This window comes from Manis javanica, chromosome 15, assembly GCF_040802235.1.
Source record: "Manis javanica isolate MJ-LG chromosome 15, MJ_LKY, whole genome shotgun sequence".
NCBI classification, from domain to species: Eukaryota; Metazoa; Chordata; class Mammalia; order Pholidota; family Manidae; genus Manis; species Manis javanica.
Genome location: NC_133170.1, coordinates 21,894,063 through 21,921,851, shown reverse-complemented (window position 1 = coordinate 21,921,851; position 27,789 = coordinate 21,894,063). Strand labels below are relative to the sequence as shown.

Here is a 27,789-nt window from a genome sequence, read left to right as displayed (position 1 = left end):
CACTATCTCTTGGACATTTAAAAAAAAATCTCATTAACAACCTCCTTACTTTCTCTTTGTTATAGCCTTGTTCACTTTTGTACGTATCCCCGTCTGGTCCTTATGAGGGGGTCTCAGAAAGGAACACAGATAATTTTGTTCTGTTTGCTTTTGTAAATGAGACTTTCCTATTTCAAAAAATTATTTAGGCTGCAAGATTTATTCTGGCTGAGAATGAAGGAGAATTCAAAACACAATTTAAAAAAAATCTGTAGTGGTTGTTTCAAAATAAAATCTAGAAAAGATTTTCAATTTCAGTTAAATCTCCACTTTTAAACGACATATACTGGGATTCTACCTTATAAGCTGTTTAGAGAATGGGATGTACCAATACCTTCAGTGGCTGAACTTTTAGCTTCTCTGCTTCTGGGTCAGCCTGCTCTTCAATATTTTGTATAATTAGAAAGACACATATTGGCTGATAACATCCTGCTTATTCAAGCCTATTTCTCCATGCAAATGCATTTCATTTTCCAGAATTTAGGGAAATTCTGGATGAATAGAATATTACCATACTTTTGAGGTTATATTACTGCAGTCCACACTCTGATATAATTAGCAGGCTGATCAATAATTCTTAAATCCAATGGAATATAATACCATCTCATACTAGAAACACATTTTTGTTTATTTCAAGGAGAGGAGTAGTATAGTGCACGTTTATTTCCTCAATTCTATAATTTCATTCCTTGAAGGTGGAAAACAACCAGCTTTAGTAAAATATGTGTGGATTGTAAGATGAATGGCAGTATCAGAAAAGAAAAAAGGCACATTCAATATTACACTTATAAAATTGTTTTTAGAGGTAAAGATATTTTCTTAGTCTCCTTTTTTACACTTAACACACTCTGATCTGAGATGTAGTGAGCAAAAACAGAAAATAAAAATAAGCAGAAGCAGCACTGATTAGCAAGAAAGTAATAGAGGTACATACAGCCCTTTCAGCTGTTGTGAGACAAAATGAATTTTAATTGAATTGACAATAGTCCCTATTATAAAAATACATTGAAATTTAGTACCAGCTATGGTACCAGCTATGGTAACAGAGTTCAAGCCACTAAATGATCAAGAAAGAAATCAAATGCCCCTGGGAAAAAGTGGTCTGAAAAATTTGTGACCCTAGAAGATAAAGATAAGGAAAAGCTAATTATACAATAGTGAGAATATTGTGATTCATTCATTAACACATATAAAATACCAGCAGTGAGTGTTGCTCACTGGTTCTATTAAGAAGTGTGATATCCCCTGTGAGACGAGGTTCATCATCCTCATTTGGAAAAAGCAGCTTTAAATGTCCACCGTGGTGGCATCCTGTGTAGGAAATGTCAACAAGCTGCAGTAAATTAAAAATTATTTAGTCATTTGGTCAAGAGACGTTGTCAACTATGACAATTCTCTTAATTGAAAACAGGTAAACAAAGAAATAGGTCTTAAAAATACTACAGATGTATTTGCTTCCAGTAAAGTCAGGAAACAAAATCTACTTTCAACTACTTTAATGTTTTGGAAAAAAAAAATCAGCCATTATAAAACACATAAAAACAAACATACAGAGTGCACATATTTCCTTTTGTTTTGCATTTTAATATAGCTCACGAAAGCATTTTATTTAAAATTGTAATATTGGCTCATCATCAATTTTTTGCATTAATTTTGTTTTTTTTAAATGTTGCGTTAAAAAAAGATTGCTCTTGATTACTGTTTTTTGACACCCCCTGAAAGTTTGGCTCTCAATCCTTCACTTGCCTCACCTAATTCTGGCCCTACCAAGTGGAGACATACACCCCCATATTACAGGGGCAAACATTGACTCTCTAAGGAATACACTCTGAATTTACATGTGAGGAGGGAAATTTTTTCCCTAACTGGCTCATAACTTAGAGGGTACCTGGCTTTCACTATGAAGTCAATATTTTACACTGTTACACAGAGCAGTTTTTTCTTTTCTTCTATTATCCATACTTTTAAGAGCCCCATCAGAGGTCTAAATTATTAGGATCATGTAATATAATATTCTTACAAAGAAATACGTTCCATATTTGCAAGTTATAAAAGTGACTTTTAAAAAACTTAATAGAATCCTCATGGTCCCATCACCCAATTTAGAAATAGAAAATTAGTAACTCAGTAGAAGCTGTCTGTAGGCTTATCTCCCATTCAACCTCCCCATCTCTCCCTAAATAACCTAATTTATGGTTTTCTATTGAAGGGCTTGACCAGCCCTTAAATCAAAAAGGTTGGCTGAGGCCTAAATGGCAAATCATATATGGATGACAGGTGTTCAACCCATGCCTTTCAAAGGTAATATTGTTCTTGGTCTTACAAAGGAATGTTCTGAGGTTCCTCCATAACTGAAAGAAAGAGATACCATGGCTTCCACCAGGATGCTGCTGCTCTGACCTTCAATGGCCTTGCTGGCCCTGAGCTCAGCTCAGGATACTGATGATGGTAAAAGGGGGAAACAGGGATCACATAGGGGATCATGGGGTTAAGAGTCATGGGAAAGAGTAGGATTGGAATGACCCTTCTCAGAAATCATATACTTTATCTTCAGGGACTAGGTCAATAAAAAAAGGAAGCAACATTGTTTCCATTTTCCACTAATTGTGAATATCTGAAAATCTGGACCTAAATTCCAAGCCAGCAACTTCCTCAGGGGACTGTTGCTGTTATCAGAAATATGGACTTTAGGTTAATTCTTCTGTGTGAAATATCTAAATTGAATGAAAATTCCATATTCATGTAGATATCTGGACATCACATACTTGAACATTTAGAAATATCGAATATTTTTATTACGTTTTCATTTACTTAATCAAAAATTTGACATTAAGTAGGCAATATTAATTTTTTCCTCTCCATTACACCCTTTATGCTTTTTAAATACTTACAGGTCTGATCATGTAGCCATTTGGCAGGTATGCATTTATAGTAAATGTAGGGATTCCTAGAAGTGGGTAATTTTAATAAATAATGAGGAATTTATATATAATAAAAGAGGAAGGGTAATTCTTTATCAATCTGTGACTCTTTTAAAACAGAGAAGAAGGATGGCATATCTTAATGGGATCAAATATCCAGATACAAAGCAAAACTTCAAATAATTATTTAAATGACTGCAAACATCTGTTATAAGACCTCTTGATATAAGACAAACAACCAAAAGTTTTAGTGAAATTTTATTGTCTTATTAAATGTTTTTGACATTATATAGGAGCCTACATTAAGCAAATAGTAATATTAAACAAATGCATGAAATTCTACTAGACTGAGTTTTAAACCTGTTGCCATATAATAAGATAAAGTTGTGGATTGTGGGCAAGGTAATCCTAAAATGGTAATTTCAGAATCCTCTGAAAGCATATAAACTTGGATAAGGATCTATAAAAGGGTATTTTATGACAAAATTCTTTGAGCTTCAAACTCTACAATTTGTGATAGTTTGGACTGGGGAATAACAGTAGAATTTTAAGGTAAGATTTTTTTATTAAGTATGTATGGGGAATTTAGTCTATGCCTGGTCTTATGTTATTATTATGCCATTAATTACTATGACCTGATGTCATTATTTATTTATTATGTCATTAATTTATTCACTGCAACAATTTGAGTAGATATTAGTATAACTTTAAATACTTTGCAGAGCTTACATAATTAGCAAGTAACACAACAGCTTTATAGACTCAGCCCTGTCAGATTTCAAAGGTTAATAAAGCTTATGATTTTTTTTTCATTTTGAAAAAACTATTTACTTTTTTCCAAATGTTATTCCAAATATGTGTTTTATAGACAAGGCTCACTATGGGTGAGAAAGATTCTATTGAAGAAAACATTTTTATAATACTGGAAATAGTTTTAATAGAAGAAGAAGCTCATATTTATCCAGATGTGCTATGTTCCATAGGAAGATTTCAGCAACCAAAGTGCAAAGACAAAATGACTGGCTTTTCTGCCACACAAAATACTGACAATCTTCCCTGAGAGCCTACTTACTCTTAATTGTTAGTTGGGATGCCAAATAGGCAGCATACTGACCTTTAGAAGTAGGGCTCCAATGGACAAGGGGGTAGGGGGCCCAGCATCAGAATGAGTTCAACTTAAGAACAAAATGGCTTTGACCCCAACAAAACCCGAAGTCCAGCCAGAGGCCCATTAGAGATAAATACAAGTCGTAATATCACTTTGGCAAGGTCATGCCACTTAATATTATTAAACCTAATCAATCCAAATTAAAGCTAAGTATATTCCCATTGCTAGTTTCGTCTTCACCCCATTCAATTTTTAGGAAGACTGCAGGTTATAACTCAGTTCATAATGGGGGAAGGGTGCCTCCAAGTTCTCAGAAGGAGCCATTCAAAACCCTCTGTCCAAACTTTCTTTACCTGTCCTCCCCCGTTCCACTGAGATAAGTCAGTCTTACCAAAGAGGTAGGGCTTCTGCCATTGTCTCATGGATATTTGTTCTAAATAACACCAGAGAAAGGTCATTTCATGAACAGCATTTGGCTTTAAGCCAAAGGGATGCCCACCCCAGCCCCCCAAAAAATCATGATAAATTCTGTATTATCCCTTCCACCCCTGTAAAGGTCTCCCATCTAAAAGCTCCCACCAATGACAACACAAGGTGTTGATATTATGTTACTTGAGAAGCAGAGAGAGATATATATATAGTTTTAATAAAACCCCCATGCACAATTAAACTTGATTAAAAGCCTGGAGAATGCTAAAAGTAGTAATGAGTACAGGAGGCTGCCGAGCAGAGAGTACAGGTGCCCTTCCTTGCCGTCAGTAAACGCCAGGAAGTAACTGGAGACATGACTTCACTTGAGCATTGGAGAGGCAAAAAAGTTGCCTTGTCGTCCTAGGTTTGTGGCAGACTTGCTCTTGCTCCCAAATCTGGGAGTGTTCTTGGTGAGGGTGGAGCGGACTCTCTGCGACAGGGAGCTAGATGAAGGAGTCTTGAGAAGCTGATGCTCAGGAGTGGTCACAGGGCCCAGTAAACTCACTTTAATATCTGGTGTCTGTGGCGTAGAAAAGGCATTTGAGTTTTCAATGACATGCATGGGGTCAATGTTCTCTTGCTCCACCATCATGAACTGACTCCAGTATTCCAGGGGCAGTGAGAGCAGGCGTTCCACTACCTTGGGCTGACACCTGATGTCTTGCAACATTATCATTGGATCCGGATTGGGCACAGCGTGGGCAACTATTGAGGACCAAAGACTTTAGCCAGATTGGCAATGTTCATTTTAGTGCTTGGGCTCTGAACCACTCTCTGCAGGTGAATCATGAGGAAAGCTAAAGTGTCTCTGTTGACCTGGGACAGTTCACCAACAGCCTGGTACATGGCAGCTATGCTGTTATCCTCATCTGCGATTTCTGCTGCTTCCATAAAGGTTTTGTTTAGCCGGAAGGTCAGAAGGGGTTCTTTGAGGTTTCGAAGGAAGTCTTTCAGGAGGCTACAGACAGCATGGATGTCATCCACTTTGCTGAGGAGGGGCACAGATTTCACTCTGAGGAATTTCTCTTTCAGCTCTTTTACTGTCCGGTCACAGCCTGAGATCCGATACAGGCCTGTCTCAGTCAGCCCTCTCTGCTCAATCTCATTTACACAGTGCTCAACAATGGAGGGGATCATTGGGAAGTCTGGGACACATAATCTGCCAGCATTCCCTCTCTGATCTTGACAGGCATTCCTATCAGGGTAGGAATGTAGGGAAGGGGGCAGCGGTCCCGACACTCTGGATGAGAGACCACACGACAGTCTCGACACTTCAGAGACAGCTTGCCAAATTTTATCTGCTTTCCACATGGAACACAGGATTCGGGTTTAATAACTGTCTTAGAGACAAAGTCATGCAGGCGCATCCCTCCGTTACTCTGTGGAGTGCTGGGATTGTCTGTCTCACTTCCTGGCTCCAGCTGCTTGCTGTTCAAGGTGGAGTCACTGTTCCAGGGTTGTAAAGCACCTGTCTTCCTCTGGCTTCTTGTCCAGTATGGCACTGTCTCAATGGTGGACATGGCTTCGATGGGCCCACCATCGTTGGGAACAGTCACTGTAGTTTTTGCAACTATGGATTCATTCCCCTGCTCTACTGTGGAACCAATGGAATGAGTCTTCTTTATAGGTCCAGGGGGACTGTCAACAAATTGTCGGCTACTAGAACGCCTCTTTTCTCTCTTCTTCAGTTTGAAAGCCTTTACCAAAGAAGAATCCCAATCCAGAGATTCATCAGTCTTGTCAAAGCTGATATCTGATAAAATGGAACCAGATTCATCAATAGTTGACAGTCTTTTGTTTCCAGCATTGCTGCTGGGTGGTTGGCCTCTGTTGAGAAAAGCCAGAGCTGATTTTTGCTCCTCACTTAGTTGAATGCTGCCAGATGTGTCACACATGAGCATCTCTCATATCAGCTGAATCTGTCTTTCCAGCTTTTCGCAGTCAGCCTCAGCTCGCTGTCTCCGTTTGATCTCCACATCCACTTGATTGCGGGCATGCTTCAGCTTAACATCCAGAGCACTACGCTCAGTTTCTGCTTTCATCAAGAGATCCTTGTATTTCCCCAGCTCGTGGTCTGTTCTCTGCCACCTTTTTCGGAAATCCTCAAAGTCCTTTGCTAACTGGATGAAGGAGTTCATTTCCTTCACTGAGAATCTCCACCCGGCGTACAAGCTGCTCAAACAGATTCCGCAAATTCAGCATCGTAGTATCCATCTTTTTCTTCTCGCAGCCCCGGGCGCCCCCTGCGCCGGGTCTGCCTGGCCCCACCTGAGCAGTTTCCACTTCCCTCAAGCTTATGATTTTTGCAACTCTTTCTGTTACCTCTTTTTTCGCTTTTACCTCATCTGAAATGACTCGGAATTGTCTTAAATATGTTGAATAGTTTCAAATTAATATCCCTATTCCACATAGAAATTCCTTTGCTCCATAGATCTTCTTGTTCCCAAATTGATTTCCTTCTTGGCTTCCATTTTTGATTCACCTACTTTTCTTCAAGGGCGGCTGTACAGTCTCGTAAAGAGCAGTGTATGTTTATCAGAGATTTCGTACATTTATCACAATGTGCAAAAGTTTCAAGTAAAAATATAGCTTGAAAGACTGTTAAGTGTACCATGCCCCAAAATACCACTGAAACAATCTGTCACTGAAAGAAAGATGACTTTATTCTTCTTTAGTAAGGGAGAACGCTACTTGGCCTTAATAGTGCTTCTGAGGACAAAGGACGAAATCAGATCTTTAAAAAAATAAGGTTTTGTGGTCTGGTTTAAAAAGGGCTTTATTCCTTTGTTCCTTAGTAAGAATGGGTAAATTCATGATTTAAGAATTTAGGAGACAATTGTTATGAGGTCCTGCTAAGAAAATTTTGGAGACTAAACAACTGATGCCATTAAAAAGTTGGACAGATTGATGTTGTCGGGCAGCTGTGTCTAGGGAGGTCTCTCCCTGAACACTAAGTGAAACCTGTCTGTATGGGGGAGGGTTCTTGACTCTGATCTAGAAAGAATTCTCAAACAGGCCAGATGATGCAGGTAAGGAAGGAATTCATTAAAGCAAGAGTAGCAGGGAATGTCTGCAGCCCTGCAGGCAGCAGAGAGCAAGAAATAACAGAGGGAGGAAAGGGAAGCTCGTTGAACTCCTACTCTGCATCCGGCAGAGCCCTGGCCTGCTCCTGAAGCCAAGGTCACCTGGTGCCCAGTGTCGGCTGGAATCTGCAGGGAGTGGTAGCTAAGCCCCTACCACCCCAGGATTTGGGGGAGCCACAGAGCACTGGATGAGTGAGATTATGTTTTGAGAGCTTCCCAAAACAAAGAAAAGAGATTTTTCAGGCAGTCTGCTAAAGAGCAGTCCTGCCAGGGCCACCCAGGTGACAGGAACTTGGAAGCCTAAATCAGAGAGCTTAGGAAACCTTCTCTACTTGTCTGAAGTAGAACAGAGGGAGTGAAGACTTGTGCTTAAGTCAAGAAAATTGAATGAAATAGCAGTTAAAAAACACTTACCACTGGGAAATGTGTCTCTTATTAATCTCTCAAGAGGCTTGATAGAGCACGGAGACAAAAAGCAGTAAATTGAGCAGCAAGAAATCTTTATTTAAGACAAAGTACACTCTCAAAGAAAGGGGAGTGCAGGCAGCCTCAGAGAGGAGGCATGCTTAGACGTTTAGGATTCATGTCTAAGGATTTCAAGAATGGGGCAAAGGGCCTGGGTGGGGGATCGCGTAGGGTTGACATAGGGTCTCATGAGGTCTGTTTCCAGTGAGGGACATTGTGTCCTTCACAGTCAGTCCTCTAGATACTCTGTAAAATATTGATCCCATTCTTCTCCAAGGTAGTGGTTACCCTCAAGCAGTGGAAACATACCATTTAACTCTGCTTACCCTGCTTTATGATAGGGTTGACTGTTGGCTTATTACATGAACTATGTTAGGAATATTACCTCCTAACTCCCTGGTTTTTAAAATGGAATCTTAGCCTTAAGATGGAGTCTCTCTTGTTCTTTTTGTACTACTTATATCTTGGCATTTTTCATCATAGGCAGGAAAAATTAATCATGTCCATTGTCCCTGCTTGTCCATTGTCCCTGCTCTATCTCATTAGTGTTTGTTTAAATGGTTTTGGGCAAGTTCATGAAATAAACGACAATAACTATTTGAAACATTTATCTTTCTGGGCAAGAGTTTTCTGGGATAGTTAAGTCATGTTAACATAGACAGTAAGCTATCTGATTGTAGATGGTTTCAGTTCTCAAATTTTCTGTTTTGCAAGAGGGCACATAATCTTTATTTTGTCTTCAATCATTGTGGCTCTCCATTTCATTACATATAATGCAGAATAGTAAAATAAAATATTTGGCTCTCTCTTCATCTGTGCTTCAGAAACTAATCAGGTCTAGGGTTCTACTTTGGGCAATGTTGATCCATTGTATCCAAATCTTTTATTTATTGATTTATTTAGTTACTGAGTTCTCTTGAGCCTTTTCTTAACTTCTTGATCTAAACCTACTTATCTTTCTACAAATGTATAACTGAGGTCTTAAGAAATTCTATTTTTAATTTATCTTCTTTGATTTTTTTCTTCTTAAATTCTAGATACTGCTACTGAAGACCCTCTTGAATAAACAGGTAAATCCTTTTTCGAGGATGTATTTCTTTCCTTTTTTCTTTAGAACCTATCACACCTTTTATCTTTGCTTAGTGTTTTGTCTCTTGAAAGCTCTCAAAATTGAGTCTAGAGAAGTGCAAAAAAGAGTAACAAAAACCTAAGTCATATTGTTAGATAAGGGCCACCTCCTCCCTTTCCACATTGGAATCTCGTGTCCAAGATCTAAATAGAATCTGAACATCGGCAGGATGTGATACCCTACTCAATTGTAAATGTTTTTCTCTAAACCTTTCTACAAGCCAATGGCTAATGATCAAATGACACAAATTCCTTACATTTATAAGGGCATTATCTCCATCAACATTAACTAATCTGAATCAAAAGATACCACGTAATCATAAAGATATTGTATAATTTGACAAAAGTGCCATAGTTGTTCAATCAGGAAGTTTACCATTGCACTTTATTCATGTATAACACTAATGCTTCATTGTTATGTTGTTAAGCCTTGATAATCTGTTCAAATGTTAAACTGTCTCTGAGAAGGTGAAATTTACAGCCATTATTCATTTGCACTTCAAAAAGAAAATCTGAAGTCAGTTTTAATGGTGTGGGTGGGAGTGTGTGCAGGAGGAAGCATGTAAGAAAGGACCAGAGTACATGCTAATGAGTTTTAAGTTGTGCCACTAAAGAAGTAGGAAAATTGAGTAAATGAGTCAAACAAAAATTTTGTTGCTTAAGGAAAAGCTTTACATGCTTAGTCATTTCCCCTAGTACCTGACTCATCCATGACCCTTCCTTTCAGGTTGTATGTCATTTCATACTCCATTCTTTCTTGCTTTTTCTTTATGCGAGCCTCTCAATAGGAAGAGGAAACGCTCCAACTATTGAATGAGTTTCTTTGAATTCAAACAACTTCTTTAGAATTTTTCTAAACGAATTCTAGGAACCTCAGCATCCAACATTTAAATTAAATTTTTAATTTGATGTAAAAAATCATGCTTAACTTAAAAATTTTTCCTTTCTCAACCATTCTACTATATAGTTTAATCATATTCATTCCACACTGCAGAAAGCACAGCAGACCAACAACAAAAAAAAGAAAAACGAAAGAAAAGATAAAAGAAAATGATTTGCTTTAGATTGCAATGTTATCTCAGATCTAGAGAATGTGGTCACCACGTTCCTTCTGAATTTTTTCTTGCCTCAGTTACCTAGCCTTGGCTGTCTTTGTAAGGGCATACCCACCGAGGAGTCCTGAAACAGGTGCTTCGGTTATCTACCTTCTCTACCCCAACACTGATTCAATAAAATTTAATGCTTAGCAATAACCACAACAAGGTCCTATGCCAGGTACCAAGGATACAAAGGTAAATAGAACATTGTTCCTATCTTTAAGGAATGCAGGCTCTAATGGAAGATGTAGCTTGGACATAATGATCATTACTATCAGAAAATTGCCATAAGAAGGTATTATGGAAGCTCAGAGCAGGGAAGAAAAAGGAAGGCCTCATATAGGAGATACCATTGATGGCATCTGGACCGTGTAGGGTAGAGGCGTAGGGGACAGCAGAGTGAAATGCATGGCTAAAATCTATGCACACAACATAATGTTTTCAATTTGGGTTTAGGAACAATGAATAAGCCAGTAAAGCTGAAGTGAATATAGGAAGATAAAGTTGCAGATGTGGGTTAGTTCCAGATCATGAAGGATGTTGTGAGTGGCAAACTTAATTTGTAGTTTATTCAATGGGCAACAAAGATTTTGACCAGGGGACTGACACAGCAATTTCTCTGTTGATCTAACAGCAATGAGGAGTAAGCAGCTTGAGAGCACAGACTGTCCCTTTTAAGTTTGGAATCCTAGTGTCTGACATAAGATGCAAAACAGCGTATGGGCACACAATAAAACTTACCTCGAATCACAAGAAATGATTGTAAGAATGATGGCCTTGAGATCATGAAGAAATGACTGAAAGCTGATGCAGACATGGTGAGGACTTGGACTCAGTTATGGGTACCAGAAGTTTGCTAAAGGGGACAAGAGAGGGTGGGTATTATTTATACTTTCTGTTTGAACTTAACAGTTTGTAGAAGGTGAAAGAAGCAAGGGAAGAGGGGGGTTATATGGTTGCTCTGCTACTAGGATGGTCAGGGTGGCTGATAATTTCCTCCTGCTCAATAGATTTGTGTCAAGGTGTCATGTAGATGTATAGGCAGACACAGTGACTATCTGATGGTTTCTTTTAGACACCTTGAGATATTTGGTGGTTTACAAATGGTTTCGTGTATGTCATGTTAAGTTCAGGAGAGATGGCAATATAGAATAGTGGCAGAAACATCCAAAGAGGGGAGAATCAGTGGCAATAGGGCAAACAGGACGTGCTAAGCTAAGTATTCACACTCTAAAGCAGCCAGGATTTCTCTACCCTGGTCACTACCTAATACCATTTAAACCAGTAATACATTACTTTTAACTAAATTTAGGCTGCAGTAGATTCCATACTTGCCTCATCTGAGTTTGTGGCTAACCTTTCTCTTATTCCTGTCTCACTCGGTGTTGTCTTGCCTAAGCAGATGATGAATTAGTTGAGGAAACCCCAGAGGAAACAGAAGTCCAAACTCAAGGAGAAAATGGAGCTCTGTGTGGCAAGAAAGGCAAAATTGGAAAGAAAGGCCATGGTCAGCAACATGGGCCCCCCAGCCAGAATGTCCAGGGAGGCCAGGAAACCTCACACGGCAAAGGCGGCCGAGGGGGTTGTCCAAAGAGGTCAGGACCGCCAGGATGGCCAGGGTGGCCGAGGTGGCAGGGGTGGCCCTGGTGGCCAGAGAGGCCAGCATGGAAGAGGTGGCCAGGGTGGTCAGCCCAGTGGCCAGTGAGGAGGAAACCAACTAAAGATGGTCTTCAGTGATTCCATAGGTATTCATTATATATTATTCACTAATCTAGTGAATTTCTCCTTAAATTCTTGAATCCTCTCTTGTTACTGTTCATTTCCCTCATTTTTAAATTTTCTCTTTAATCCGTCTTAAACTCTTGGTTCAGAATTGCGCTGCCCGTGACTCCCCTGCCTCACATGAAAGTCTCCTTCACTCTCACACTAGCAAGTGCTTCTCCTGCCCAAGCTCTGATTCCCTTCTTCTCACGGAGGCTTCCAGCCTCCCCAGGTTCTGCCTCCCCTCATGTCCTGGCCTCCTCTTCCCCCTCTCCGGGCCTTCTCCTGCCTCCTCTGTCTTCTCCTCTCTGCCTTACGTGATATCTTGTAACGAGAGTACTTACCAGTAGAGCTACCCGGCCTGATCTGCTAATTCCTCTGTGTAAACTCCTCTTTGTTTCAGAAATCGATAGAGATCAGCTGGTGACCATGGACTTTTCAGTGGTGTAAACTTTTTGGCCTTTCTCCAACTTCATATCAATAAAGTCATTGTTGTTTTAACGTCCTGGCTCTTGTTTTCTTCGTAGGGTCGTGGTTCTCGATCAAGGGACAAAAAAGGACAGGTTGGGTGAAAAAGCCATGATTTGACTCCATATGTTCTGTACTGTTCAGCTTTATAAGAAGCTCAGATTTTAATAATTTTGTAAGAACTTAACTACCACAAGTATTCCAAAGCAAAAAAATTCTATTCTTGAGATTAGTAAGGGACTTTGTCAAATTTAATCATCAAGCCACACACCCTTTTTTCAGCTTATACACAGAGATAATTACTTTGTAAATTTCCCTTTTCTCTGTCAGCCTTTCAATGCATATGTGCCGTATTATGTTTATGCCTGGGATTCAAGAATGCCTCTGGGACCTGTTTGGAGACATGTCCTTTTGGAGACAGAATCATCATCCAGCCTTCAATCAGACAAGCTTCCCTTTGGTTTAGGGACATACAGATATTCCTCAATCACAGCATTTAGCTGTTACATGTTGACTTTATTTCTTCTACATATGTGCATTTGCAGAAATAATCTGAAGTAAAATCTGCCAAAACTAGGCAAAGTACAAAGGCAAGTGAGCGTTATGAGTTGAATTATGTGTTCCAGATATTCATATGTTAAAGTTCTAATCCTACTATTTCAGAATGTGACCTTATGTGGAATAGGGTCAATACAGACGTAATTTGTTAAAATGAGCTCCTATGGGAGTAGGGTGGTCCCCTAATCCAATATGACTGGTGTCTTTATAAAAAGGGGAGGTTTGGGGTTAATATCCAAAAATACATAAAAAACACACAATTTAATGTCAAAAAAATTAACTATCCAAATAAAAAATGAGCAGAGGAGTTGAATAGACATTTTTCCAAACAAGACATACAGATGGCCAACAGACACATGAAAAGTTGCTCACCATCATTAGTCATCAGGGAAATGCAAATCAAAACCACAATGAGACATTGCTTTAAACTTCTCAGAATGGCTAGTATCAAAAAGACAAGAAATAACAAGTGTTGGCAAGAATGTGGAGAAAACGGAGCTTCTGTATACAGTTGGTGGGAATATAAAGTGGTGCAGACACTATGGAAATCAGTATGGAGCTTCTGCAAAAGATTAAACATAGAACTACTACTATATGATACAGAAACTCCACTTATGTGTATTTATTTGAAGCAAATGAAAGCACCAATTTGAAAAGATATATGCACCTCTATATTCACTGCAGCATTATTTATAATAGCCAAGATATGGATGTTAAGTGGGTTAAAGGATGTGGTACATATATAAAATGGGATATTACCCAGCCATAAAAAGAATGAAATCTTGCCATTTGTATAATATGGATGGACTTAGAAGGCACTGTGCTAAGTGAAATAACAAACACCACATGCTTTCACATATGTGTGGAATCTAAAAAAAAAAACAAAGGAACAAAACAAAACAAAACAGAAACAGATGCATAGATACAGAGACCAATCTAGCTGTTGCCAGATGGGACAGTGGTGGGAGGATGGGTGAAATAGGGGAAGGGAATTAAAAGGTATGAACATCCAGTTTTAAAACAAATAAGACACAGGGATACAATATACACATAGGGAATATAGTTAATATGCAACATCTTTGTATGAGGACAGATGGTAACAAGATTTATCACTTTGTAATGTATGAATGTTGAGTCGTTCTGTGGTACACCTGAAACCTAATATAATATTGTGTATCAACTACACTTCGATTAAAAAAAAATGACCAGAAAAATAGATACATTTTTTTAAAGTGAGAAATTCGGACACAGACATGCGCACAGAACACTATGAGCAGATGAACACAGAGACTGCGCTGATGGAGTAGAAGCTGGAGGACCCCAGTGACCACCAGCCCACCACCAGAAGCTGGGAGAGAAGCCTGGAGAGAGTTTTCCTAAGCCCTCAGACTGGACCAGCACCTTGATCTTGGACTTGAAGTCTCCAGAGCGATGAGAAATTTCATTTCTGTTATTTAAGCCACTCCGGTTGTAGTACTTTGTTAAAGCCACCTTTGCCGACTAAAAGTGAAGAAATTTACTTACCAGGTATTTGTAATGAATGCCCCATGTATTCCTCTACCTCCAAAGGCTCCTCCGAGTGGAGATGTGTTTGAAGCAAATGAAAGCACCAATTTGAAAAGATATATGCACCTCTATATTCACTGCAGCATTATTTATAATAGCCAGAGAGGTGTTAGAGGAAAGCATCCCTGGTTGGCGCTCAATATAGTCAGGAACTGTGCCTAACCTGAAAGCTCTTTGCTTCTCCAAATGTCAAAATTTGGTTATACTTAAGGGGAGTCACATGTGTGAATGCAGATGATCTGGAAGATGCACTGTAAAATTAGGTGATGATAAAAATGAAAGTTTGAAGGGACGTTTCTATTAGGATATAAATATTTGCTTTCAGTATTGGTATTAATGAGAAATGGATAGGTTAAGGTAACAGAACAGAGCTCCCACATTCACTGCCAGGCTCAGCTCTGGAATGAGATCTAGAAATGGCCTTTGCCTTGGAAGCAGAAATAATCTCTGGTTATTCTGGCTTTGTCTGTACCTGGATCAACTTTCATACAGTTTCTGAAGTAATGTGACCATTCTGTGGATGGATCAGGTGCATTTCAAGATGAAAAATATATGAAGATATCTAAACCTTTAGATACTTTTGGGTAGAAACTTTTAAAAATGACTTGGGTGAGGATTCAAGAAGACAGTAACAGCTTTCATTTTACAGGCTAAGGGCTCTAGGTGTGCTTTTTCCCAATTGTCCATTATTTATTGAACGCATAGGGAAAAAAGTAAATAATAAAAACCAACTTCAAAATAACACTAGACACTAAAGATAATTGACAAAAATTTACTAGATAATGGGTCATTTCAATCAAAATACTGGACAGCAAATCTCATGGCTTCACATCCAAATCAATAGTTTTCTATGATACAAGACTAGCAAATAGGCAATAACATTCATAAATGAGCTGCTTAATGTCATGCGTTGTTTCCAGAAAGAAATGCCCAAACTTGGTTTTCCTGGTTAAAAACCGCATGCCTAACAATATTACCTCCAGTCCAGAGCTCTGCTCTATTCCCCAGTTCTCCTCCCTGATACAATCCAAAAGAATGTTCCCCTAGCCCACCGGAAGGAAATTCCAGTTTGCTCACACTAAAATAAATCTCTTCATAAAGAGGTAGTCCTCATACAACAAAATGTTATACAAGTAAGTATATCCCAGTTTTGACATTCAATATTCTTTGACAGTTTTGATATTTTAAAATGTCAATACATACATTTTTCAACTGAAGGTCTCATCAGGGTATCTTCACAAACCAAGCCTGCTGCAGTCCTAGTGGGCTAAAAGCAGACTTAACGTGTCTTTTGTGGAGAAATAGCCTTTAATAAGCAATACATAGTTCTATTTGGTCTTTAGCCAGCCTTACGGAAACTTTCTATACAAACTGTTTTTCTTTCACGCTTATGGAGTGTCTTGCTGTCACTGACCTATTATCCTAAAATAATTTTTGAACTCACTGTGACAATATTTAGTTTCATCACAATTTATGTCTCAATCATGATTATAATCTATTAGTTTTTGCTATATTCACAGAATTGCATAACAGTTGACTAAAAACTATCACCTGATTGAGTCTTTCTAAAGGGATGACCTGAGAAGAAACATGTAGCTAAGACTATGAGGATGAGCCAGCCACTTTTCTTTGGGATACAAATAACAGTAAGATACTGTTACAGGTGTTCTGTCTGAATTAGTCTTACAGTTTTGCATCTGGAGAAAAGGATTTAGAACTAACTATGAAAATTCTCCCCTCAAAATTTATTTTTGGATATTAACTTCTATATGTTCTAAAGCATGTTTTTAAAAAAACTGAAGGGAGGGAGAAAGAGAGAAGAGACAAGGAGACAAGCAAAATCAGCTTTCCATAAGATTTCCTAGGTTATGATTACAAGTATATTAAATGCACTTTTAGAGTAATTAACTATATGAAATCAACATTAGTGCAAGAACTGAAAATAATTAACAAACATCCTGTCTTCTTTTGTCCTAAGAAATGCTGGTTTGTTTTCAGACCTGCTGATGTTGTTAGAAATGTCTTCTTTTTAAGATATACTTTATTTTCCATAGTACCCTTAGAGATGCTTGCTTTAATTTATTGTTCCCCAGAATTAGGATAAATGAATGGCTTGAAGGATAGATTAAAGCGATCAACTCACCAATCGTCACAGCTAATTCAGTCTCTGGCATAAAATAGCTAGAGGTGGCAATGAGAAAGGCTAAATAGTAGACCAGGAAAAGGAGGAGGAAGGAGATGATAGCTTTCATGGCTCCCACGTGAGCTTCTATGTTGGGGTCTCCTGTAGCACTGAGCTGCATCTGCCTTTTATGTCTCCACAGGGAGAAAATCAAGAGGAAAAATGAGATCAGGGACACAGACAAGGGGAATAGCGTCAACAGGTTAAGACATATCTTGATGGAAGCGTATTGACCTTTATTTACTCTGCATCTCAAAGTCAAGTTTCTTTTCCACTTTGCCTTGACACAACCCCTGAAATCATCATTCAAATTATCAATGACAGGAAGGCTAATAAACACAGAGAGGGCCAAGCAGCCCAGCAGGATCCTAGGAATCACACTGCCAATTCTCCACTTCATCCAGAGGAAAAGGGGATGGAAGAAGTTAGCTATCTTGAGGAAATAGAAAATGCTGAGGCAGGTGGCAAACCACACACTTAGATGGTTGGTTAGTGTCCAGAAGAAGTCAATGATTCGCATTTGTTTACCGGCAGTATAGATATCAGGATACAGCACCAAAATAAAACAATCAAGTAGTATTATACATAGTAGACAAATTCTGGATATGGCCAGACTTGTGAGGATTAAATCAATGGAGGCAATCTTCCTCTTCTTGATCCAGTCCATGAAATTTACCACTGCAATGAATACATTCCCGAAGATTCCCATGGAAAATTCTACAGCTGCTATGAGCATCAAGCTATTCTCCACTGTATCTGGCATGTTAAAATACAGAAATGTCCAATTCGTTTTCTAGTTGAACTGATGTCGTTGGATATCGTTGCCTCCTTCTTGGACTTTGCTGTAATTTTCTTTGTCTCTTTTATTGCAGTCTGTCTTGTGATGGAGACTGGAGTTATCAGTGAAGACTGTAGTTATCTTCATCAAATCCTAATTAGTCTCAACAAGCAATGTGATTGGTGATCCCTGGTCTAGCTGCTCTAGGTCTTTTTACCTTCTCAGCAGGTTTTACTTTTCCATATATGGTTAATTTAGGCAGAACTACATTTTAAGATGCAAATTAGGTCTATTCCCTTTCACGGTCCTGCACTGTCTTCCTAAAGCTGTGTTTAGAAAATTTTGCATTCATCAATCTGCTGGTAACCTCGATAGGGCTGCTAGATAGAGCAAATAAGAATACAGGACACCCAGTTAAATTTGAATTTCAAATAAACAATGAATGATTTGTTTAGTGTATGTCCCCAATTGCATGAGATTAGTACTTCCAGAAGTACTGAAATTCAAATTTAATTGGGTGTTCTGTGTTTTATTTGGCAAAGCTAAGCTTCAAGGATTTTCTAGCATTTGTAAAATGGGTAAAAATTGAAATTTGTAGAAGAATCTTCATTTTGTTGAATGATAATAATTGATCACTACTAAAATTCTAAAGTTGGATTAACATAGCCGTATATTGTCAGGGAATTTTGAAAGTTAACACTAAATGTGATTATCTGGTTCTAAAAATATTTTAGCTCATTTTTCCTAGTTGTTCAGATGAACAATTATAGGGCACAAGGTCTCTTAAAATAGCGCATTGTCTAATTAATCAAATGACATTTAATGGTCATTTAGTTTGTGATGCTATGTATAGAATGATGAAAGAGTCATGAACAAAGAACAGTATTGATCGCCCTTAGATTTTTCCTTTGCATTTAAGGTGCTCTAAAAGACAGTTGTGCATATGAAAGAGGAGAGTAAAATCCTATTTTCATTCTGCTTTCCACCCCCTTACAGTCTGTTGGGGGGAAAGAAATTACCTCTACTCATCAAGGTACTTCCAGCTGGTCTCAAGAATCAAATTGACATGAGACAGATGAACAGGAGAAAAAAAAAGCCCAAGTCTATTTACATACATGCAGGTACATTTTCTTCTCCACAATGTCCTGGTTTAAAACATGCCCACAGTGACTATGATAATAATACCTTTACCTAAGTAAGTTTTAGACTAAAAAAAATTTTTTGGTGATATACATAGCACTGTTATACAGCATGGATGCTAACGGTTCACTTACTATAAAAACAGTATGAAAGTTCCTCAAAAAATTAAAAAGATAACTACCATATGTTCCAGCAACCCTGCTTGTGGGTATTTATCCAAAATAATTGAAAATGACCTAGAGGAGATATTTGCACCCTCATGTTTATTGCAGCATTATTCACAATGGCTAAAATATGGAAACAACCTAAATGCATATTTAAGATGAGTAGATACAAAATATGGCAAATACAGAACTAATAATACAAAAAATATTATTCAGTCGTAAAAAATAACCATAGTATACAAAAAGGTGGAAGAGAAATGAAGTCACAGTTTTCAGGGTTCCCACATGGGCCTCTGTGCTGGGGTCTCCAGTGCTCAGATGAAACTGGGAGTTTCATTTGCTTGGCATGTCTCCATAGGGCCCTAATTAAAAGGAAAAATGAGATTAAGTGATGCAGTTAATGGGACAATCCCCAAGAGGGTAAAGAGAGTCAAGGGGTTGAAGTATCGCGAATGTTACTCACATGGAACATTTCAGTGAAGTTCCTCCTATGTATTGCAATTGTATGAAACTCACAGTCATAACTAAGTGTCATTGCTAGTGTGAGGCTGGCCAAAGAGGACACGGCCAAAGACCCCAGCAGGACCAGGGCACCACCCTGCCTATTCTCTACTTCAGCAAGAGAAAAAGTGGGTGGAGAAATTGGCCTTCTCGAGTAGATAGAAGATGTTAAGGAGGGGGGCAAACCACGTACTTAAGTAGTGGGTGAGTGTCCAGAAAATATTAATGATACTGATTAGTTTCTCACCTTCATAAAAATCTGCATAGAGTACCAATATGATGCCATCAAGTATCATTACACTGAGCAAAGAATTAAGGCGATAGCTAGACTGGTGAGGATGTAGTCTGCTGAAGAGATCTTTGTCTTCTTAATCCAGTCAATCAGTGTATCAGTCTGATGCATACATTCCCCAACATTCTTATTATGAATTCTCCAGGTACTATGATCAGAAAGATATTACTGAGCATGCTGATAGAGAAAAATGCCCAGATATCAAGTATCATGGCAGATCGGCTACCTTACAGAGGACCAGTTGGAGCCTGATGAAAAAATTCTTCACATCATGGAACAGTGTTTTCCGCTGTCATTATTTTGACTTTCACATCATTCCTGAGGTTCCCAGCTCTCCTCTGAAGTAGGATTGCTTCTACATTCCTGAAGACACCACCTGATCGCTCCAGACAAGCAGCTTGACTAGCTCTGAGCCTGGGCAAAGGATAATTATCACCCTTTAGCGAGTGATAATTGAAATGTTAGGTAGAAACTCTCTCATGCAAATTAAGAGATTATATTTCATAACTCTGCAGTAGGCACTTTGCTGTTAAATTCTGCATACTTGGATCTGTTGAGTTTCGAATAGGTAACTGCAAAAATCAAACAAAAGCAGGTGTTAATACAAATCAAGATGTGTAAATAAAGCCTCATTTTAATCACAGTAAGTTATAAATTACTCATAAATCAGGTTTCCTAGTGGAAATGGGTTTTAGTTTTGGAAATGATCAGTGCAATTAGATGGTAGAAAGTTAACATTCAATTACAGGATAATAATTTTTGTTTTCATGTGCATAGTTAATTAGAGAAGGATATGATGAAAATCTAGTTATAAATGGCTTAGTGTTATTAGGCAGGTACATGGTAATATTTACTGCAAATTTGCTCTCTGTGCAGGTGTTTATTAAAAGTCAAAGATCCTTAAAGATAAAGATTTGTTATCATTAGTTCTATTTAACATGGGAAATGCCCATAACAGTTCACTTCCTGAAACATTGTCTCTTGGATAATTAACATTTTCATCTAAAATTAAGGAAATTCATGCTTTCCAATATGCTTGTTATAATTAACACCTTTTATAAAATTCATGATCTCACATTCTACATTGTAGCTATTTCTCTGAATAAGGCAGTCACCTTAATATTTTTTTTTTAACTAAACAGTACTTTCAGGGCATAGAACTAATTTTACTATTAAATTGATTTATTCTTTTTTTGGGGGGAGACTTAGCCTACAATGAAATAGAATCAAGGTAATAAAATCACACAAACTACAGTTCTTCATTCTCTCTACTACTTGATTTTTATAAAAAATATTATCTTTCCACATATAAATCAAGTATAAAAATCAAATGAATATTCATATTTGACCTGATTGTTCATAGTTCATAATGCATGATCAAAACCTAAAGTTTCTGTGACAACTGCCCTTGTACTGTTCACCATGTAAGAACTTATTCACTATGTAAGAATTTGTACACCATGTAAGAACTTGTTCGTTGTGCTTCAGAAGATCCGAGACTGATGAGAATTAGAGTTGGGGTGGATTAATGATTGTGCATAGAGTCCCCTGTACAGAATTTTATTGTTGTTAACTGTTAACAACCATTTGATCAATAAATATGAGAGATACCCTCTCAAAAAAAAATTATCTCTACTATACTTTCATTTATTACATTTGTTTATTTATGTCATATTTAAAATATGTCTTTTGACTCCTTGTTATTATAGATTATACAACCAGTGAACTTCTAAATTCTGCCTTCTTTCTGTCCTGCTCTTAAAATTTTTTTTAATATACTATTTAGTACATTTTCTTGGCCCTTAAAGTATACATTCAGTTTTGTCACCCAAAACTCCATATTTGCTTTAGTTCTCTGGTCATATATATGTAAGAAATTAATGCCAATTCTTTCACCTTAAATTTCCAATCATCTCTCAGAGTGAAGATAATAAAGATTTTTGAGGTTTTGAATTTCTTAAAATTTTTGTGGGGAGTCTTTGGATTTGAAGGACAAGTTGGTTGGATATTAAATTTGGGGTTACACCTTATTTCCTTGAGGATTAAAAATATTTTAATATTGAATGTTTTTAAAAAATTGTATTCCGGCTGATTAATCTGAGATTAATCATATTTTTAAAACTTTTATAGATTACTTGACTTTTTTAATCTGGCTGACCCAAAAATTCTTCTATTAGTACATGCCTAAATATTGACTATTCTGGGTCTATTATACCTGTACTGTGGCTTCTTAAAATATATTCTGTATTTTATTATTTCAGGAATTATTTATTGAATTATACATTTAAATATTTGTCATTTTCAATTATTTTACTTTTCTGCTTTTGGAAATCCAATTATCAACATGGTGTATCTCTTTTAGTTATTGTAGATAACTAATATTTTCACCCGAATCCTTTGGACTCTCATCTTAGTTCTGCTTCATTTCATTGCTTGTCTAATTTGCAGCCTATGTCGCTTACATTTTCCACTGTACTTATGGGCTCGCTGTATCCTAAGTTTTATTCTGTGATGGTTTTGTTTTTTCTTCTCTTTCCTGAGTTTTATCAGTTTAAGGTAAATTCTTGAATTATGGCTTTGTAGTAGTTCTTCACAGAGATGATTCTTGACTAATTCTTAAAAAAATCCATAGTGAGTTTTGCCTACAAGTTTCATCTACCCCATGTCATTATTTATCTCATGAGTGTTTAATGCCTGCTACTGTAATAGCTTTTTAATGGGTTTCCCTTCTATTTTTCATATTTATCTTTATTGAGATGGTGTGACAATGTTATTGATAATTGAATGAGTTGCATTTTCTTGGAGTAGCTATTTGCATGTTGTCCCTATAGTTTTTTTTCATGATCCAAAAGATACTTTTTCTTCTGTTTCTTCAGAGACAGACTAGGTTCCACCAATAGAGTTGACTTAGATGATGTTTAATACCTTCTCACCTTCTTTGTTGCTCTTGATGAAACCAGGCTTAGGAGAGTTTCCATTACCAGCTCTACTTATGCCAGTCCCTGCAGCCTGTGATACAAATAAGGGACAGAGCTTTTGCATTTCAGCACGTGTCCCTCAGACTCTGTATGTGTGTTTTGGCTGTTCTTTTTGGGTTTTGCAGCCTGCTTCTCAATCTCTGTGCTTCTTTTTCCTCCTTCACCTCCTCTACTTCTTCCCGGACTTTTGTCCATTTGTAATCATTTTGTCACCTCCTATATGTACTGTAGAGTCTACATATATGTATGTTTCCTGATTTCACCAATATTTTTCTTTTCTCTTTGATTTTTGTTGGTTTCTAGAATAAGAGGAAAATATCAATTTATACTATTAGTGTAAATTGTATATATGCTTGTTTTTCCTATGTAATCAAAGTAGAAGCATAAGCCATAGGATAGTCTAGTGTATAAAAGAGAAAGGTTTAAAATATGCTTTAGAAAGCATAAGTAAATGCATTTTATTTTGCATCTACATAACTAGAAGGAATTGTCATCAGTGGATATCTATAAAAAGAAAGAAAGAAAGGAGGTAACTCCATAAGAAAATGAGGAAAGAGAAACATTAAATTGTAATACTGTCAGTAACGACACCCTTAGTATCGTTCACAGAAAAGAAGCACTCCGAGTCTCCTGGATCCCCCCACTGCCCTCGGATGAAAGCCCAGACCCCTTGGCCTGCGTCCAGGGCCTTTCAAAATCGAAGAAAATGAAGAACCCTGGTTCATGTGACTTTATTACCTGATTCAATCTCATCGTAGGCTAAGTCTCCCAAAACAGAATCAATCAATTTAATAGTAGAATTAGTTCTATGCCTTGGAAGTACTGTTTGATAAATTTTTTAAGGTGACTGCCTCATTCATAGAAATAACTACAATGTAGAATGTGAGATCATGAATTCCATAAAAGGTGTTAATTATAACAAGCATATTTGAAAGTGTGAATTTCCTTAATTTTAGATGAAAATGTTTATTATCCAAGAGACAATGTTTCAGGAAGTAAATTGTTATAGACTTTTCCCATGTTAAATAAAACTAAAGATAAAATCTTTATTCAGTATCTTTTACCTTTAATAAGCAACTGCATAAAGAGCAAATTCTTAGTAAATATTACCATGAACCTGCCTAACAAATGACAAAATAGAAGATAAGTAATTTTTATTTCAGACTGTAATTTTAATATACAGATGCTTTAAAAATGTACTGAGTTGATAGCATTAATTGGAACCTCAACTTAGAAAAATATATTTTTTAATTCTCAGAGAAAGTAACAAAATACAAATGAAGTAGTCAATCTTTCAGAAATATTTTAGAAAAAATAAGATGTCATGAAAACACTGTAAATTTGTGTACTGTGGCTGAAAATAGAGTAGATTTAATCAAAGATTTTATATCAAGAATTTATTTGGAAAATACTGAGATTAAATGCTACAAATTTTTATTTACCAAGAAACTTTTCTGTAGAGAAACTGAGTGTTCTAAGAATAGAACATAAACACAATAGAATGGAAATAATCAAAGAGCCTCATTAGTTTTAGCTTTATTTGAGATGGTTGGATAAGAATTTCATCTATTGCTTTTTTATATTGATTAGCCCAAGTTTTCCAGAGTTTATGAGCTAACAGAATATCTGAAATAAAAAGGTTTTCATTAGTGTAGTTGTACAATAAAAAATATGGTAATTAAAAAAATAAAATTCCATTAGATATCCATCAACCAACTTGGTTTACCCAGGATGGTATATAAATGTTATCATTTCTGTATCTGTAAATATATGACCAAGAGTGTTAGCACTATTGTATAGAGACACTTTAAAAAAATTCCCATCTTAACATATTAAGTGAAATAAAAAACAATCAAAGACAGAAATTTAAAAGCTTCCAGACAGAAAATATAAACCCTTATAAAGATTCAGAGGGATTTCACACTTCTGTGTGAAGAAGGCAAGAATTAATGGCAACACTATAATGAAGAAAAATAAGTCAAACTTCATGAAAACAGAATAATACAAAAGCCCTTTTTGAAATATGTAATAAAAAAAGAATGTCTTGAAATCAATATTTAGGCAGAATATAGGTAGTTTTGAATATATTTACTTAAAAAAAAGAAAAATTGAAAAAAAGCTTAAAAAGAACAACCAACTTTTGCTTTCAAGAATATGGCAAACCAGATGTCTGAAGAAATTCCCCTAGTGCAGAATATGGAAAAGTATGGAAAAAAAGTCTTCAGCATTATTTTTAAGTGCTTGGCCCAGCTGTCGGGAAAGTTAAAAAAAATCCTCAGATGCCAAAAATGGTGAGAAAGTGCCAATTTTGAGAGAGGATAAGTGTTGAAAACAAAGGTTTTGGAGCATTTTCAATATCCTGAAACTAGAGCTCAAGTTTTAAAGGCATGTGGCTAAGCTGCCTAGCTTGGGCTTTTCCAAGGTTGGAAGTGAGATTGGGTATTTTGGGCTTTTTGAAGACTGGAAGTGAGATTGGGTACTATCAATAAACTAGGATCGCTTGAAAGGCAATTCCTTAAAGCAAATGAAAAAGTAATACACACCCAGCAAAAGGTTAAAATCAGGGGCACTTACCTCTCAGTCATGACACTGAATTAATGAAAGAATGTAAGGAGATTTCTTATTCTGAGAACTTCTAGCAATAGTCTTACTCATGTATATATGGGACCAGAATTTGTACTACCCATGTAGTCTAAAATTCACAAACTAACAATTTAATTTAAAGAAGCCCAAAACAGGAGGTGTCCCCAGTCAGCCTTGCAAGCAAAGTAAATCCTTTTTGGCAGAGTACACTGTAAACCTGACCTCAAAGAATTCCCACATAATGTTCTAATGAAACTGAGTCCAAAATAGAATCATAAAATAGGTGACAAGCCAGAGTCATTATCAAGAGTCCGTGCAAACAGTAAACTACTAAATCATCAGACCTGACAGGGCAGCAGACATTAGAGTCAGTACTTACACGGTGATGAAAACTCTGGGGAATGCTCTTTTCATCATTTCTCAGGGAAAGTTAACCAAACAGATTTTATGTACTTTGCCTTTTATTTAATCCTATTTTCCCCAATTATATTAATTATTGCATAAATAATAGAAAATTTAGGAATTTACAGAAGAAGAAAATAAAAATCACCTACAATCCTACAATTCACATGCAAGGGACTTATCCATCCAGTTTATATATAAGTGTAATTAAAACAGATTTTTAAGCAATATACCTATGTATCTGTACCTATCTATTTTGAAATTTATCTCGACATCTATGAAGGAACATGTTAACAGTAATTAGCTGAATGTTACAAATATATGTATCTTAATTTCTTCCTCATATATTTCTGTGTTTTTTCATTTTAGGTGTAATGAAGCTGTTTTGTAGTCAGGAGAGTGGATTTATTGGTAAAAGGAATGTGTTTAAATAGAAGTAAATCAAAATTTGCAAAAGTAGCAGTAGTAGAAACCAAAAACAAATGGATGTGAATTCATATAAATTACAAACCTATTTCCCTAACCAACACAAACCAAGTTATTTACTAAACAGCAATTTAAGAAGAAATAAAAAATCATAACACATACATATGGCATAATGTTAATATATAAAGTATCAAAAAATTGGTAAAAAAAAACTTATAAAGCATAAAAAATAAGAAACAAAACAAATGAACAATTCCCCAAATGATAACCCATTGGTTAATAATTCTGTAAAAATGCTAAAATGCTTCACTAGTAACCAAATATAAACCAGTTAAAAAAATGCTTTGTGATCAAAGTAGTGATATTATAAATAATAACCCTGAATGATTTTGAGATTGGAATAAGAAGGGGAATTTTTAATACTCAAATATTAGTAATATTAGTTCCCTATTTCTGCAGAGCAATTTATCAATTCTACAAGAATTTATCAGATTCCTTCTTATTGGAATTTCCCTTTAAAATAATTTAAAATACCACACTTTCTATATATTAGCCCATACTGGACTTTCAGTTTCTGGAATGCTCTCTATTCCTTCTTGTTTCAAGACCTACATGCTGTTTTTCCCACCCTCTCTCCTGCTCTGCCCAGTTACTCGTGCATTAGTCAGACCTCAAAACAAACCATCTCAACCTTAGTGCCATTTTCAATACTCCCAGGACCGTAAATATAATTGTTTAAATTCTTGTTTGCTATTTGTTTTTCTATTAGAATATCTTACCATTATAGAGTCTCTTGTTCAGTACCATATGCTCAGTACCTAGTAGTCAGTGTTCAAAAAATATTTATTGAATGAATCAAGCTCTTATATTTAGAAAACTTCTAGGCATCAGGCCCTAAGTGTAAGGTCAATGCACTTTTGCTGTCAAAATAAATCACTCAACTCATACCTGGCATAAATATTTACTTTAAAATTAGCATTTAAAATATGTCTGTGAGTGTATTTGTGTGTATGAATGTGTGTGTGTGTGTGTGTGTGTGTGTGTAAGAAGCCCTGAAATAGAACATTTCATATTTCACACTGATTCTATCCTGGGTTCAGTCTTGTGTCCCTAGGTGTTATTAGTGACCATGTTAGGTCCATTTTTTTTTTATTGAAGTGTCATTGATATACAATCTTATGTTGGTTTCAAATGTACAACACAGTGGTTCAATAGTTACCCACATTATCAAATCCTCACCCCCTCTAGTGTGGTTACTATCTATGTAGAAAAATGTTACATAATCATTGACTGTATTCTCCATGGTGTACCACTGTCCCTGTGACCAGCTTGTATTGTGATTGCAAATTATTGTACCCCTTTATCCCCTTCACCCTCCCCTCCCACCGGCCCCAGTCCCTCTCCCTTGGTAACCACTAGTCACTTCTCAGTGTCTATGAGTCTACTGCTGTTTTGTTCCTTCTGTTTTGCTTTGTTTTTATATTCCACAAATAAGTGATATCATATGATATTTGTCTTTCTTCATCTGGCTTATTTCACTGAGCTTATTTCTCTCTAGCTCCATCCATGTTGCAAATGGTAGAATTTGTTTTCTTTTTATGGCTGAATAATACTCCATTGTGTATGTGTACCACATCTTCTTTATCCATTCATCTACTGATGGACACTTGGGTGTTTC

At 36.7% G+C, this 27,789-nt stretch overlaps 1 protein-coding gene and 1 pseudogene across 2 annotated transcripts; both read right to left on the bottom strand.

Moving 5' to 3' along the window:
- Positions 1–4,696: 4,696 nt before the first annotated feature.
- Positions 4,697–6,838, bottom strand: LOC108385664 (rac GTPase-activating protein 1 pseudogene; annotated as a pseudogene).
- Positions 6,839–15,456: 8,618 nt separating this feature from the next.
- LOC108385665 (taste receptor type 2 member 7-like) lies at positions 15,457–26,940 on the bottom strand. Of its 2 annotated transcripts, XM_037008767.2 has the most exons (4): positions 26,891–26,940; positions 19,949–20,294; positions 19,678–19,870; positions 15,457–19,291 (listed from the first exon to the last, which is right to left on the bottom strand). In XM_037008767.2, the coding sequence occupies exon 4, from the start codon at positions 17,608–17,610 to the stop codon at positions 16,678–16,680; it is 933 nt and encodes a 310-aa protein (XP_036864662.1). In that variant the 5' UTR covers positions 17,611–19,291; positions 19,678–19,870; positions 19,949–20,294; positions 26,891–26,940; the 3' UTR covers positions 15,457–16,677. The 2 variants fall into 2 exon arrangements, with proteins under 2 accessions (XP_036864662.1, XP_036864661.1); XM_037008766.2 differs by having other exon boundaries at positions 19,678–20,294.
- Between the last annotated feature and the right edge of the window lie 849 nt (positions 26,941–27,789).